The 17,167-nt window shown below is 41.2% G+C and overlaps 1 protein-coding gene across 13 annotated transcripts in view; it reads left to right on the top strand.

Annotated features, from left to right (window-relative positions):
• Positions 1-17,167, top strand: part of CUX1 (cut like homeobox 1) — a 283,380-nt gene that overhangs the window by 187,260 nt on the left and 78,953 nt on the right. For all 13 annotated transcript variants that reach the window (XM_064467865.1, XM_064467864.1, XM_064467854.1 and 10 more), the window contains exons 10-12: positions 4,112-4,216; positions 6,906-7,094; positions 12,808-12,866. In XM_064467865.1, coding sequence (XP_064323935.1) covers positions 4,112-4,216; positions 6,906-7,094; positions 12,808-12,866 — 353 coding nt within the window. The remainder of the gene's footprint in view (positions 1-4,111; positions 4,217-6,905; positions 7,095-12,807; positions 12,867-17,167) is intronic.

Below are 17,167 nucleotides of genomic sequence, written 5' to 3'. Positions count from 1 at the left end.
TACTTGCAAGTATCTCATTTTGCTATTCATACCACTGGTCTTTGATCAAATTAACATTTTACTGTAAGTAGAAGAGCACTCAGTTCATGCTATTCATTATCCTGTCAGGAAACAATGAGAATAATTTAAACTGGAAATATTGTGTAAGGCTTTTTTCTTTCTTTTTTTTTTTTTTTAATTGGGAAGCGCATGGCAGCATTACAATCATGACCTACTGGCTCCACTGTGAACAGTACAATATTTACATGCTGTATTAAGGAGAATGAAAGTATTTTGAAATATTTTGTTACCAGAGAGGTAGCTTGGTGCTGGAAAAACAGTGGTACGGAAATTAGGAGGAGTTGTGTGACTGAGCTATACAGAAAAATAGCATTTTTAGACAATGTGGGGTTTGTGTGATCTCTATCAAGGCTAATAGCATGACTTTCACTGGTCGTCATGGTTTTTCTAGGGTGTGCATTGTAGATTTGGAAGTAAGAAACCAAGAGTTTTGACTTATGAAAAGCAACTGCATTATGAGATACATATTTCTTAGCCAAAGTGGGATAGTTTCACACAAAGAAAAGGTTGCATGAACTTTCCAGTGGCTCCAAGTTGTGCAAGATTGCTAGGTTTTAGCCATTTTCCATACTGGGCGTCTGTCTCTGGCTGCACTCTTTTCTTATTTCAGGAAAAATTGTTCAACCATTTCTAAGAACAAGATTAGGGAAAAAAATACAGTTTTCCCCACATGTTACGAGTTGGTCTTGCTGTTTTGGTGAGGAGCCTGCTGTGCCCGTACTTAAGAGAAGGGGCTTGGCACTCGATGAGGGAGGGTTTGCGTTTTTCTCAGGGTTGTATCTTCTGTTGCTTCAAGAGGCGAAAGAAAAAAAAATGCCCCAAGTTTGGCTAGCCTATAAGCGTCTGAAAAAAAAAGCCAAGTTCACACAAACTCAACAGAATCTGGTTTGAATTTGTCAGCTTTGATGTCGGTGCCTGTCCCAAGCATGCTGCAGTCTATCACTGCGCCAGCTGGGTGAACATTAACCAGCCAGGTTTTTCTTCTCTTGGTTGTAATGTAAGGTTCGGTGCCACTTTGAGGGGGAGCACTGGGAGGGGAGATGCTCCTCCAGGCTGCCACTGCCACGACGGGGAGACGGGCAACAACATTGTGAGAGCACGGAGAGCGGGAAGTGGAGAGGGGGCTCGTGGTGGGGAGGGAGGGAGGAGAAGGACCAGGACGGGGCTGCTGTGAGGACATTTGGAGAAGAAACAACGAGGGAAAGAGGAAGGAGGAAATTGCGGGGGTAAGGCAAGTTCTGGAAGTTTGTATGTATTCGTTAGGTCGTGCAAGGTACGAGCTTGCTTTTGCCTCTTTGAAGCTAAAGGCACCGTGAAGCTCGGGGAAGACAGAAACAGTGCTTCCAGTGGCCAGAATGAATTGGGAAGGGGGCAAAGTGACAAGCAGGGAGGGGTAGGAGTCAGGCAACGCCAGAGGTTTCTGCAGAGGAGCAGCACCGTAGCCACTGTATGGGGTGTCAGGTGCAGGCGAGTGGATTAGAAGCAGCCAGGCACAGCCCGCGCCACGCAGTGGGGTTGTGGTTGACACTGCCGTGCAGAGCACCTGCATGGAAATAGGCTGGGGGCTTGGGGAACCCATATAGCTCAAGATGGGCATTTGTGCCAGTGCATTCATTAACGCTTCTGAAGCACTTAGATCCTTTGATGGTGGAAACCAGAGCACAGCCCGTGAGGAAGCGATTAATCCTATCTGCAGAGGAGGGTGGGATTAGTTTGCAGTAAATAAGCCACAGAGGTCACACACAGAACAAGGAGGACAAAGGAAAATATTCACTCACTGAGCAGTATTCATCCCGAGAGCTGAATGAAGCAGGGGGTCTCGTCGGGAAAAAGCAATAGCATGTTACTGTGTGGTTCCCGCCTGCCTCCCGAAGCCCTGCGCACGGGGGTGCCGAACGTACCTGCAGCCTTAGGGTTGGCTTTTCAAAACTTTTAAGTGTAAGTGATTTTGAAACTGCCATTCTTTTAACAGGTCTTTTTGTGTAATTTATAATTTATATTGCAATAGCACCCAAAAGTGCTTTCCAGACACTGAACACATCTATAATTCTGGCTCTAAAAAGCTTCCATTCTGGAAAAAAAAAGAGAATAATTGACTAGTATTTCCCAAACAGAATTGCCCAAAGTTTCTGTTGATGTATTTTTAACAATGCATAGCATGAAATCTTGTCTAATATTATTCACCGGATTACAACAGGTGTTCTGAATTGGCTGGGGAGGCTAGGCAGAAAGGGCAGCTGACAGCTTACTGTATATGCAGATGTAACATCTATTAGAAATATCCTCTGTGGTTTGCTTGCATGCAAGCTGAATAGATTCTCAAAACAATGCTGCTGTGAATGGAAGCCATCAGCAGAATTGCTTAAGGCTGCAAAAGCCATTACTTATGCAGCAGTAGATGCAAGAGCGAGCACCACAGTGTAGCAACTTGTCCTCCTTTGCTGCAGTTGTTTAGCAGTTATTAGATCAATATATGTACATCCACATCTAATAAAGTGCAAGAAAATAATTTATCTCAATCGGTGTTGGTAGGTCAGGTTTTTATCTTAATATTATCCAGTTGCATAAACAACATAAACTTTATTTTTGTGCCTTTTTAATGCTGCTGCCATTTTTTCCACGCACAGAATACGTTGTGTCCCATGCTCTGATTATTAGAGCCAAGTTACTGTACGTTTTACAATTACATTTTAATTACAGCTGTAGAACCTATGCAAAATCATTTAATATAATGTTGTGAGCAAATAGCACAGATGATGCATTTAGTGTTTGATTGCCGTTAGTTTACTGATTGATTAAGCATGCAGGCAAGGTCTCTGCTTTGACTAGTCAAAGACCATGCACACACACAGGGGTATAGGCTTTATATTCGCTCTTTCAGATGACTTGGGTTTTCAAAAGGATTAGCTGAAAAAGCAGGGAGTCTGGCACACAGAAGTATGGCAGTTTTGGTGGCTTAAAAATGAATTTATTATGCAATAAAAGGTGGGACCCATCAGTGTAAAGGCTGGTCAAGAAAAGCTTTGACCTTGATTGGTGGCAGTTCATGGGTTTGGAAGAGTTGACGTACGTCTTGGAAGTGGAGATAGAAAATTATTTTCTGCTGAAAGTGCAGGATGATTTGCATGGAGTAGCTCAGGTGAAAAGCAGTCATTACTCAAGGAGGTAAGCAATGTGATTTTGTAAAAAAAACTTCAGATTTTTGTAAAAAAGAGGAGAGGGTCTGACCAAGAGGAGTGTATACTGTAAAAACAACCAGGTTTTGTTCCACTTTCTGAACAGAAGCTTATACACAGTTATGGAAAGGACTTTGCTGCTATTTATTGCCTGAAGTTACTGATCCATCTGTCTCTACCCAAACTCTTGTACAGACAATCTTTCCTCATAATTCTGCCGTTCTCCTTTCTATTGTTATTCAATATTTGTATGAGAATTATGTCTGGTAGCCAAGTCACAGGCTTATCAGATATTGCATAAATCCTCAGCAGTTGGTAACTGATCTGTGCAAATTTGTCAGTTTAGGGTTAAATATTGTTGAATAAATAGACCTGCTGAAAGAACAGAATCTAACAATTCATGTTTTGGGAAATAATTACTGAAGAAAGACAGCCCACAACATTGTATGTGTGTTAGAGAGAATGGTCAGAATATCTTTTAATTCAGCATTTGCCCATGAGAATTATTCCCATGAGGAACCCTGCAATAAAATCTGCTTGGTCTATGAGAATAGAAAGAAATTGAATAAAAAGACTCCATTTCCACTTGTATTTATTCAGTCTGGGAAATTCAGTGGGCCGCAGCATTAGTATCAGCAGGGGATTCCTTGCTCCTAGCGTTAAATTACTGTCATAATCGCTCAATTATTTCTTCCTTGTACTGTTTAAAATAAAAATCCATCACATTCTATGTTTTTTTCTAACATTTATTAGGTTGAGTGTTTAGGAAAATCAATTATATTCAGTCAGGCATGAATTGATGAATGTTCTTGTAATAATTGTCAGTTGTTAAACTGAATGTACTTTCTCTTTTCACCCCTTTTCATTTCCTTCAGAGGGCAGAGGTGGCTCAGAGAGAGGCAGAGACCTTAAGGGAGCAGCTCTCGTCAGCTAACAAATCTCTCCAACTTGCTACGCAGATCCAGAAGGCACCTGATGTGGTGAGAGAAAATATTTACTGACTCTTACAGGTTTCTGACATTCTTGCAGTACAGCTCTTTCAATTTATGCTCACAGCTATAAAAATATCTGTTTGGAGTAATATTTTAACTGCAATGGAATTGTGTTCCTTTGGGATTGCGGTTTGGTTAACCTTCTAAGGAGGCTGGTGGCTGCACAAGACCACGGGAAGGACAGAGGTCGCTCTGCTCCATGGTGACCAGTGCAGTGGTCCATAGCTCTCCACGGCTACCAGGCCCGGCAGATAGCAGCAGCTCTCAGAAACTATTTCACGGTGGTAAGAGTGTCAGCAGAGGAAAAAAGAAAGGCAGCAATGAGGTATAATGGAGGGTGCGTTGGTGTGCCTGGAGGGCACAGCAAGGGCGTGGAGCTTCAGACCAAGGGGGCCTACTTTGCCCAGAGCTGGTTGCGTTAGCGGGGACCCGCTGCCTGCACATTTCTGGGTCTTGTTATTCTTAGTGCATGGGCTGTCAGAAGAACTAGAAATAAATTCTGTATCATTCCAGTTTTCATTGAATATATCTAAACTGAGAATTACACCTATAATAAAAGAAGCTCAGAAAAGTGAGGCGATGCCCTGTACTCAAGGTTTGGCTGCTTGTTGCCTTCTCTGTGTTTCTAAGTAAAGCAGCCACCATTCTTTGGGGAGGTTGGTAGTGGTGACTCTGCTGATCGGACCTTGCGGGCACAGGGTGCTGTTACAGGACTCCAGCTGGTCCTGGGTTAACAGGTATCACAGATGAGCAGACAGATTATTTTGATTTTTGTTTGCCAAAGGAGAAATAGGAGTATTTAAATGCAAATATGCAATTAAGTGAAATTTAGTCTACTTCTAAGCAGCAGATTTAACAAACAAAAGAAATCACACTCCTTATATTGCTTTTTCCTTGCAAGCCATATCCATGTTCGACACTGATATCAGAGAAATACATGGTTGCCTTTAAAATACATTTGCAGAGAATGAGTAACAAACCATAAGTCCTCCAGAGCTGTTTGGTCGCCTATTAATACGACCCAGTATTTTCTCAGAGAAGTCAAAAGATAGGCAAGCAGGCTGCAAAACAAAAAATAAAAAAATAGAAAGCCTGAATATCACTTGTAACTCTGAATTACCTGCCTCTTCCTATCTCGTGTCCTAGTCTTATCATTATTTTAACATTAGGTCTTTCTTGTATTTAATAGTACTTCTGCACTTCATTTATATTTAATATGACAACTACTGCAGGATGAAAATGATCATTATCTATCTTATTTCAGACTCTACGTTCTAGTCTCAATAGGCACAAGCAGCAGATGATTATACAACTTGTGATGTTTCATGCAAGCAAATTAGAGGTTTTTTCAAGTTAAAAGTATAATTCAGTGTAATAGGAGAGCGTTGTTAACTGCTGTTCGTACATGTAGCTTTCTGTGAGATACAATGGTAGGTAGTCACTGAGAATCAAGCTAAGTGTTTAGAAGATATGGAAAAGGTATTTTGTTGTGCCAGTATTTTCCAGAAAAGAGGGTATGGAGTATATTTCAATCTGCTGCAATGTCAACTTGAATTGTAAGGAAAGCGCTTGGGTGACAGCAGCAGTGGGTTGAATTTTCAGCTGTTTCACTGTAGGATCTTTGGTATAATGCTTACGATCATTGTTTCTCTCGGTAAATGGATTCTTTCCTACTTCACTGGTGTTTTCGGAGGAACAGCCATTAACCTTTGTAAGACATGTTTTAGGCTTTTTAATGGAACTTGCATTCATCATTGGGCTATCCTGTGCTCCCCAGATCTGCACGAGGATTTCCTTACATTCTTCATGGAAGAGAGGTTCAGAGCTCTCCAGTGCATTATAGCTATTGATCTCTTAACACAAAGGGAGACAAAAGAGATGGTACAATTAATCTGTATTATCTTTTCTGAATAGATCTACCTTCTTCTTAACTTCTCTGTCCTCTCTTATTTCTTGTCCTACTAGAAAGCTGGTCTAGTGAGGAAGTTTCAGACCTGAGGACAGATTTTTCAGCTGTGGGAAACTGGAAGAAGAAAGATCCTGATTTAGGAAAGGGAATTTCTGAAAGTAGAGACCAAAGGGAGAATGGCCTTATCTGACAGCTGCCACATCTATCTTCATCTCCATGGAGGAGAGGCTTTAGCTGCCAGCAATAATGTTAACAGCGAACAATTTTCATGCAAGGAGCAAGTTCATTGGAAGTAGCAGTTTGGGGCATTTTTTTGACAATTTTGCCTGAAACGTGCAGTATGCATGCGAAGAGCCAAAGGCACATGACTCTGTTGTTCCTGATTAAGAAATTCTGCTCCATTACTTCAGAATATTTTATCTGATTAGTATTTTGTAAGCACAGATTTTCATAGTTGTCAGAGCATTTGGACTATTAATAATAAATAGATCTAAATAGAATCGTTTGACTTTCATGGCTGCGTCTTTCCAGTGCACTTATGAAAAGGGAAATTTATTCTCTCCGTTATCCCTATTTTACCAAAGAGCTGGGGAGAAGAAGGGTTCATCTTCCAGATTCATGCGGTCAATCTTGGTAGTTCCAGATTTAGAAGTTGTTTCTGTTTCTCATGCCACGCAATGCCATGCTTGGTCCTTACCTAACGGCCCTGAATGCAAGCTCGTTGCCTTTTTTGTATTTATGTGTTCTAATACATTTTTTTCCTATTAGGAGCAGGCCATCGAGGTGCTAACACGGTCCAGCTTGGAAGTAGAATTGGCCGCAAAGGAGCGGGAAATCGCCCAGCTCGTAGAAGACGTCCAGAGACTCCAGGGCAGCCTCACCAAGCTGCGGGAGAACTCCAGTAGCCAAATCTCACAGCTGGAGCAGCAGCTGACCGCCAAGAACAGCACACTTAAAGTAAGGCTTGGTTCTGTGCTCAGCAGCTTTCAAAGGATATAACTGATGTACCAATATTGGGTTTTACTGATGGAAGCTTTCTGTGGTTCTTAGAGGCACCGTAAAAGCCATTGACTTCTTCAGGATGCTGTTGAATTCTGGTTTCTGTGACATTTTATTCAAAGTGATCACAGTTCTCTTGAAATTTAATTTAGCTAGTTCTCATTGTTATGAAATTTGTTTTTGTAAAGCACGGCTACCTTTAGAATTAAAACCACTAACAAAACCCGACCTGTATTTACCATGCTTGTATATGTATGGTTATGTACATATATGTACATTTATGGATATGTAGTGAAATAGCTGAACTGAAAAGGCACAGAAAATCCTTCTTAGGTTTTAAAACTTTTAATTCCCATTCCAGTGATTGGACTTGCAGATTTGCCAGGAATGTTTATTGTGCTATGGTCTGTCTTTGAATTTACATGCTACCCCCTCCAGTTCTCTCCACTGGAAAAGGGAAGTGTATCATTTAGAGCATAAAACCAAGTAAAATCAAGACACAGAGAGGCAGCTTTTTAGCCTTAATAACCATTTAAGTTTTTTTAACTGTATATTTGCCGCACCATAATTCCCATTTATAGTTAGTGGTCCAGTCCTATATTCGTTTGCATACGAGTTGCACTGCACTAAAACCAGAAGAAACATTTCACAATTTTGTGAGTGACCCTTTTACCTTTTGCTTCAGCAGCTTTACTTTCTTTGTGCGCTAGCCCACACAGTTTTGATCTATCAGTAAGCATGAGAAATGTTTCCTGACGTGTGTTATGAATCAGTTTCCTGTAACTCCTGTCTCTTTCATTGTTCTACCATCTATGAGCTTCAAAGTGTAAACAAGATAAATTTATCTATTCCATTAAAGACTTCATAGTTTTGCAGGTTTTATAGTCTGAGAGTTTTTTGAAAGCAGGAGGCTGATAGTACCCACTTAGCTCTGACTGTGGTGTGGGTAGCTTTCCTCCATCAGAATGATTTAATGCTCAATTGAAACTCTTACAAATTGTTCTAATTCTGACATTTTTAGAGGTTACCAGTTTTGCTCTGGTGTAGTAATTTATGTGGAGAAATGTCTGTTAGGGATGAAAGCTGAAGTGTTGCATTCAGTATGCTTTCTGCATGTTTTAAGACAGCCTTGCAGAATTATTATGAAAATTCAGTAGAGCAAAGGAAACCTATTTGGTTCCTATATTGACAGTATCAGCCTCTGCCCATCTGTCACCATGTGGGCACCACTCTTAATGGGGGAGGAAGGAGCTGGCCTGGTTTTGAGGGAGACATTTTGCTGGCTACATTGTGTTAGAGTTGGGGATTTTTTTTATTTTTTTCATAAAGCCTGATAGAAAATATCTTGAGTCCTTGCACTTGACAGATTTTCTTGGAATAAAGCGTGTTCCTGGTGAGGTCAGTATTAGTTTAGCCATTAACTTCAAAGGGAATAGGATCATAGAAATGACAGAGCAAGTCTTTGATTTTCATTTCAGTAATCTCCTTCCATTTTCTCATAGGCTTGCTGGCTAATGCTCTGTATTTAGGTTCCTGTTGATAATGTCTGATGCAGTGACTCTATTGATAAAGTTTTAGTCATTTCAACCCTCTTTAACCTTATTTGTTGCACTATAAAAATATTTCAGAATACATACTTTTACCCCAAAGTGCTGGGAAAACCTGTGTCTGTGATCTGTTGTACAAAGAACCAAATCTCAGTGGTGATGTGTTGATCTCATGTTTGATTACAGAGGAATTGCTTCTAAAATAACTGAGATTGTAATGGTGCCTCCACAAAAAATGAATCACAGTTCCACAAATTAAAGCAATGTTCTCAGACCATATCTTGGGGGAATTCTTTAATACTCTATGACTTAATGAAACAATACAGAAATACTTTCAAAATTATTGCTTCTTTATCTTCATCTGATCTAATAATCAAAACATGTCCTCTAGTAACAAGACTTTTCTAACTATAATTATATTAACCCTTTGTTGCTGGGAGTTAGAGCTACTTAGCAAAGAGATACATCAGATAACCTGGGTTAAATACGGGCTTTTTAGTTTATCGCTCTAAACTAAAGTATGACGTTAGTCCAATGGGGTTTTTTAAATGTTTTAAGCCCCTTAATACAGCCCATGCCATTTACCTAAGACACTAGAGTTAATAATACAGTAATGACTTCTTTTTTAAACAACTTCAGAGGGGACCCAATCTATGCATGCTTTAGAATGGGTTCATTCATACAACAAATGCAAGACAATTCTTAACATGGAATATTTGCAAATTTAGTGTGCAGGAATGCCACCAGTCCGTTCCTCTGTCCTTTGGCTCCCTGCATTTTGGTGTGTTGGAGGACGTTAGAATATATTTTGTCTGAATTAACCAGGTTGATATTTAGTGCAAGATATTAGTTCCTCCAGATTGTCTCACAGCTTGAACCTTTGTTATACCATGTTCTGTGCATTTTACAGGGTTCTTTGAGACAATTACCATACTAATACATTTTAAAACAGTCATTGACTGGGAAGATGCCAAGTGCTTAAATGGTCTGCTTATATACAGGCATTGCATTCTCAGTTGTTAGTTTATATTGTTTAGTAAAGTATGCGTTTAGGTGCAGATTTTCCATGGCAACAATCTCTATATTAGGTACTTGGGAATGATGGATGTATGTGGGTTTTATACAATTCAAGGTAAAATATTGCTGGTTGCCATACTGCTATAACAGCATACAAGTACCTGAGAGTCCGCAACAGCTTCATGCTGTCAACATCTTTTTTTTTCTTTTTTCTTTTTTTTTTTCACCCTGACTGTATTTTGTACTTAAAATTTCCAGAAATACTTTCAAGGTATATAGCATATCCCTATACAGAATGACATTTAATACAGATTGCATTCAGATGGGAATCATTAGCTTTTCTGTATTTTATATCTGTTTCTACAAAAGGCTTTTTTCTTAGCATATCCTTGCATAAGTAACTAACATATTAATCCAGGTTATTTTTTGTTTTATATTTATTCCAGTACTTTTTATACTGATGACTAATGTAAATAGCCAGTTATCCATACTGTAAAAACTGATCTGCTGTAGACCCAGAAATATAACAAGCCGCAAGTTAAGGAAGAGGTGAATTGCAGTGTATCTTTACTTCAGGCTGTAGAGCAGCAGAAAGCAGTGAGAAGCGGCCAGCAGTGTGACATGGCCCAGGAGAGCTGAAAGATGTCGCGTGGTGTTCGGCAGGGTCCTCCCGTTGCCTGCATCGAGTTTTAAAGCTGTCAGCCATGATGCTGAGTCTCCTCCCCAGTACGGAGGGCTCTCTGGCTCACTGGTTTCATGTAAAGATCCCTCTCCAGTCTTACTGAGCCTAACCTGGTGCATTAAAAAGTCTAGCTGAATTCCTTGTTAAAGTAACTCTGTTTTGCTCAGCACTGAGCTGTAGCTTGAAAAGCTGCCTCAACTTGTGGCATGTTGTAGCTGGCCCGCCTCAAAACTTGGAGAACTGAAGTGACATCTCAGGCCCAGAGGTTACGTAGTACCTTTCTATAATGAGATTTCAACATATGTTGGAGGTTATCAAAACCTCAAGCATCTTTAATATTTGTAAGATTTTCCTAGTCACATCAACCAGAATTTTCCTAGGTACTCCCTGTAATTGCAGTTAGTTACTGGACTTTGGTAAGGCAGGACATGTCAGAAGAGATGACTAAAACTTGCCCTGTGTTTATTCAAGTGAAAAAAAAAAATTAGCTGAAATAGTCTTTTTTTTCTTTTTAACACAGTCTGAATGACTGCACAAGTTACTGGTGGGTGAGGATGTTAGGACACAAGGACTTTTAAGAGGCTGCTCATTTCATCCCTGTCCCAGAGGGTGCAAATTCCACACTTAACAACAGTTTCTGCTTTCTTGCAACAGCTGGTGGTGGTGGTGATCCTTTAAAAGTTGCTTGTTGAGCAGCTGCCAGAGCAGGGGCTCATGTATTACTGCTGGGAGATGCCTCTTGTCAGCAGTGACTAAGGATTGCGGATTATGGTATCAAAATGCAGAAAGAGGAATTTAAGAGGGCTGTATATTGATAACATGGATGTCCACTTTGTCACTGCTTTTTAATACGTACTAATGGCAAGGCAGGAATTCCAGCAATGCGTAAGCTGGAAGGGGCATGACAGGAAATCCTTTAAAAGACGGCAAAACAGCTGGAAGTCCAGCAAAGCCCCATCGTGCTATTGTTGCCATCTGAAGAAGCCTCAGTTAAGTTATTAAGATGGCTTAGATGATGGACTCGCTAATCTGTGGGTGCTGTGTAACACGGTGTTTAGGTTTGCTGCCTGTACCCATTGGATAGCTCTGAGATGGGTGATACCTACGCACTGGCTTACTTGAGAAGGCAGCATGGTTAAGAGGTTCCCACTTCTAATTGTTCATCTGTCCCAGCCCTGCTGTTCACGCACCCACAACTGGGCTGGTGCTGAACTTCATGGGGCTGCGTTTTAAACAGGTTTGCTAAAATTATCCAAGTTCACAGTGGCCCTTCGCTGCCTTCCTCCTGTGTTCAGCAAGCAGCCCAGGAGTGGGTGTAGGATCTTCGTGAGCTCACTTCTCCACTGAAGGCAGCCTCTCCCAGACATAAAGCCCCATTTTTCTTTTTCATGTCATATATTCCTTTCCTCTGTCTTTGAGGGTGGTACGTCCTTGTGTTATTTCTGTTTCCTGTGACCTTTGGGATTCTGTGCCAATTTTAACACAAAAAATTAAGCAAAGCAGAGCTAGCCTGAATCCATGGAAGTTGCAGGCCATAAGTTCTGTTCTTTCTTTGCTTAGATCAGGTGTGCCTGTACTAAGCAAAGAAATTGTTAGTGGGAAATTAACATGGCTTCTGCAAGCAATGTAACGGCATCAATTATGTATCACTATGTTTTAGGCCTCCTGAAGCATTTATCCTGTAGTGATGAGCACTGTTGTTGGGAGCAGGGGCTCTTGGGTAAGGTCCAATTGTGTGGTATTGCGTTATGGATTGTATTAGGAGGTTTGTTTCAATGTTTGTGGCATCTTCAAACCGAAGAGAAGCCGTTGAGACTGCCTCAGGTCAGGCAGACCTGAGCAAAAAGGCCTGCTGAGTTGGTCTCAGTGCTTCCTCTCCGGTGTGTAATCATATTAGTTATTGCAACAAGTAATGCTTGGAAGATGACTTGGTACAGCTGTTTTGTTTGGGCACGAGGCACTGTAGAAGTCTTACAAGCCTAAGGCATTCCAGTCAACAACAGCTTCTTCAGTCTTCGTTTCGTGTAGATAAGGTTATCAAGAGCTGCCCTATTAAGAATACAGTATGTGCCAAAGCATCCTGCTTGATTACTGAATTTATCAGTTTCGTAAAAACATCAGCTGCCCCATTTTTAATACCTTCTTCCCCGATCTCTCTATTGAACACATGACAGTGACATTGCAAACAGCCGAATTGGGACCTACTGAATTCTGTAATGCTTGGCACTCTGCAAACAAAGGAAGAGCGCGGTATAATTGTGTTTACATTGAATTGGTTATAGTTTGTTTTCTAATATATGTAAATTAGGTATGAGTCATTAACCCTCACTTGTGCGCTGCTGTATATATGGAATAATTTAAAGATGATTTTGAAAGCTGGCAGAAAAAAGTGTAAATAATTAAATCCATGTTCTTTCTTTTAAAGCAACTGGAAGAAAAACTGAAAGGACAGGCTGATTATGAAGAGGTTAAGAAAGAATTAAAGTAAGTGTTAAATGCTTACATAATTTTTTCACAAATTCTAGTTTAATAATGCTTGTTAAATGAAGCCACAAATCTGTGTTCTTGGAACAATAAGGAATTCAGTCAAAACCACAGAGACGGGGAAACTGGGAATATTGGCAGAAATTGCATCCAGAACCAGTGCAACTGCTGTATCTGAGAGTAGTCCTTTATGTTCCAGCAGAGTATTGCAATGGCAAATAATACAAGTGTCCATGAAGAAAAGGCACTAAAACTATCAACCACCTAGGGTAAAAGTTTGAAAATCTGTGGTATTTTAGGAGGACCACTCTTTAAAAATCCCCAGCCAACAGCTGAATGTAACGTGGACCAAGAATTTAATGCAGGGCCTTTGGCCCCAGTACCTTTTCTATGATTTTGCCAGCTAGTGTTCAGCACTTACCATTTTAATACTGAGCCTGTTTCGCTGTATATTTTTGCTAATATATTGTAGTTTTAAACGAAAGCCACAAACAGCCTCTTCCTATTTCAAGGGTTTTTTTAAGAGGCTTAAAAGAGCCTCATTTTAAACTATAACAAGATAAGCTGTCAGGTTCAGAAGAGAAGTTTTTTGACTGGAAATATGTTTAGTGTCAAGGTTTAAATAACTGCAAGAAACTCCATCTCTTCTTTCATCATTGTGGCATTTTTGTGTGTATTTTAAGAAGACGGAAAAAATGTTACCTTGTTTAATGAGGTATTTCAGATGAGGCTGGTAGTCATGTGCTTTTGTTTACGCATCCCTGGAGAATATGGAAAGCAGGTTTGGTTTTGCAAGCCCGGTGGCTGCCCAGCCACCAGTGCTGCTACGTTCAAGCCACGCTGGCTGTAGTTCTGGTTCACTGCCAGCTGCAGCACACCCCGATACAGGTGTATAGTTTCAGTCAAGTGAAATGAGTTGTCCATTTCTTTGATCGTTATACCTGAATATTAACTGGTCTCAAAAAAGCTTCATTGTTTTAGTGATATGGGTAAATATGTCCATGTTCTCTCCTGAGTTAAGGAAACACAGCTTCAGATTTCAGCTGGTTTATGCCCTCATATGTAAAGTAGTGAGTGGGAATTAGGCTACAGCCTTCCAGTTTGCTACATGAGTTCCTAAATGTGAATGTGCCAAAACAGCAAATGGGTTTTAAATCCTACCTCGTTTATTGCCTTTACTTTAGATACGAACTCATTTAGATCCCGGTATTCCTGGTGGTAATGCCTTTTTTTGTTGTTTTAATTTTTTAACCACACAGACGTACATGAGGGCAGGGATGGGAAGGCAGATAAGAGGTCCAGGAGAAGCCATGACACAGCAGTGTTCATATGGTATTTCTGCCTGTCCCTGTTATTTCGAGATGAGTCTGCAGTGAAATAGATGGGGGAATCTCCAGGAAGTGGCTCTTGTTGGGTGCCAGTAAATTAACTCAGTGCTCCTGGCCGTTACAGCTTTTATATCCCATAATTTGTGGGTAACATTTTTATCTGGGCAGCCTGACTTTGGAGAGACAGCCAGCTAACTAGTAGGTGGCCTGGGGTCCGTACACCGTCCTGCTGGATGGTGCTGCGGGTTCAGGCCCTCCGTGAGAACACTGTAGGTGTTTGCAATGCTGCATCATCGCAGCAGCTCGTTCACGCCACCCTCTCTGCTCCCATCTGGTCCAAAAGATTTGCAAAAATCTAAATGTGCATCACCTGAGAGTGACAGTCTGATCCAAAGGGAAACTATGAAAAGCTTTTTGCTGTAAATCTGGTATCCCTTAGACTGAATCCAACTATACCTGCATTTGTGTCCTGAAACACTGACAAAAATGAGCTGCTCATAATGCACATATGCACTAAGAAAAATGATATCTTGTCAGTAAGGAAGAAAGAGAATAAACTTCTGAGTTGTTTTGGCACTCTGATATATTTTCCTTAATCCTCCCAAGGATGTTAGAGGCATTCTAGGCTGAGGGATCTCAATATCAGCCAGCTTTTAACCTTGGAGGAACCAAACTGGGTCAACGTCAAGATCTGGGATGGGAGGATTCCTTGCTTTCTGCATTGGCTTTTGTGTCAAATGGCTTTTAAACCTATTTTTGACATCTGAGCGCTCTGTGTGTCCTTTCAGTTCCATCTCGAGTAATACGACAGTGCTAACCCTCCACCTTTGCAGTCAGGATCATACAAACAGAAAGTCGAGCTCTCCCAATGCACATTTTGGTTTAGAGCAGGATCTTTCAAGTCATTGTAGATGTGCGGATTCAAGTCACAAGATCATTCTTTTAAAAAGCAGATAAGTGATCTTGAGCAGCAGAGTGAGTCGAGGCCTCATGGGCAAAGATATTCCCAGAACCCAAAGGGGAAACATTTTGCTTCATCAGTCCTAAGAAAAATGTCTCTTTTGGGATGCATTTGGAGAGTCATTTTTGACATGTTTAACTTCTATATTTTTTGAAAAGATGAACCTGCTGTAGTGCATATTCCTCCAAGCACAATTTGAGATCCCATCAACTCGGTTTTTAGTGTATTTTGTGCTCTAAGTGTATAGGAAATTACCTGTGAAATTGTCAGAAGGCTATTTCAGGTAGCAAAGAATCCGCTTTAAGTAGGCAGAGGTCAGTAAGTTTCCAGCTGAGGTCTGAATATGCATGCCTGCTCCAAGCTCGCTGAAAAATGCAGCTGCTGTAAGGATCAGGATCCTTTCCGAAGGTCCCTGCTGCCAGCAGGTGCTTGGAACCAAAAGGCATTGGCAGAGCGGCCTGCACAAGTGGAGGGCACACCAGGACCAGGGCTTTGAAGCCAGAGTTTTGGTGCTGAGAACCCAATACACACACTAAATACTTTCAGGCTTACTTTGCACTTCCGACTGGTTTCGGTCTGGCTCTGTAGGCAGCACAGTAGTGGTCAGAGCACGTCACACCCACTCCTTTGAGAGCGTACGGCTTCTTTTGGTTTAGTCTCCCCCAGAAGGAACCTGGTTGGTATTCTCCAGGACTGCTCTGCATGGCGAACCAAAGCGTGGTAAGTGGGAGCCCTGCGTCGCAAGTGTACTGCTGATCTGGACTGAAATGGGAGAGACGCCTGTGATTTGCCATGGGAAGTTTGCCACATGATAACTTGCTGTTACCAGTTGTTTTCCTTAAACATTCAGATGGGTCTTCTTATTTGACCATCACGAGGACACACGTTACTACTTGCTGTCCTTTCAGAGGCCATACCCTGCAGGGTCCATGGGAGGATGAAAACAGTTACCTACCAGTGACTGGGGTTTTCCCTAGATGAGTCTCTGTATATTTATCTCCTCCAGTACCTTGGGGTCCTGGTAGACAGAGCTGTGCCTCTGAAGCGGTGTCCCAAGAAACAGTTGCTTTCAGCAGTGATTAGCAACCTGAGAAATATGCCTGTGATGTCAATATAATGTCAGGATCTTTAAGAACTCGAGACGTTAACACAGAACCTCCCTCCTTGACTGGCATGACTCCGTTAATAGCAGAAAAGAGGCACTTTTGCATGTGGGTGAGCTGTTCTGCCCACGGAAAGCGGAGTCATAACAGCATTACTTCATGTGCTTGTGTATTGGATGATGGCTGTGATCTGCAGTGATTCCTGCTGACAAGAGGTGTCATCCAGTGACGCCGTATGATGAAACTGATGGGCAGAATTTTGTGATTTTATTAATTGTTATATTTGTAAGAGTGCCTGTCAGAATTAACACTGTACGTAATGAGTATGCACAGATGCGAAGTACCTGAGGTTTCTATCTCAGAAGGACTTTTTTTTTCTTGGATTTGCTATGACTTTGTGTGATCTTGAGTGAGTCACTGAGGCCACTGATTTTCAGAGTGCCACTTAATGGACGTGTAAATCTGGATTAATGCACGGACAGATTTATAGAGGAGCTGGACGCCACGTGGTCTGCAGCAGTTAATGAGTGCTGGGTTCCTGGCTGACTCCTAGTGGCATCCCGAACTAGTCCCTACATGTTAATACTAGCCTTCTGCTTTTTTGACTCAGTTTCCACATTTAATACATGCTTAAACATATTCTCCCAGCCTCACTAAGTTCCTGGTGCGTTATACATGAAAAATGCTGTATAAACACTATCTATATCTGTTTACGTATTTTTCTTCAACAAATGAATGTTGTCTTTGTACAATGAGAAGCTGAAATCCTTTATTGCTTCAGTCTGAGGAACTCAACGTCCTGACTGCAGCAGGCCTGTATAAAAAAAAGTTATAAGTTTGTATTCCTGTAAGATTCTTGTTTGCCAGATGATACAACTCTAACTGAAAGACTTTGGAGGGAGGCATCCT

The sequence above is a fragment of the Phalacrocorax carbo genome, chromosome 17 (assembly GCF_963921805.1).
Source record: "Phalacrocorax carbo chromosome 17, bPhaCar2.1, whole genome shotgun sequence".
Taxonomy (NCBI): Eukaryota; Metazoa; Chordata; class Aves; order Suliformes; family Phalacrocoracidae; genus Phalacrocorax; species Phalacrocorax carbo.
The sequence above is the reverse complement of the archived record's forward strand: the minus strand, read 5'-3'. Positions and strand labels throughout refer to the sequence as shown.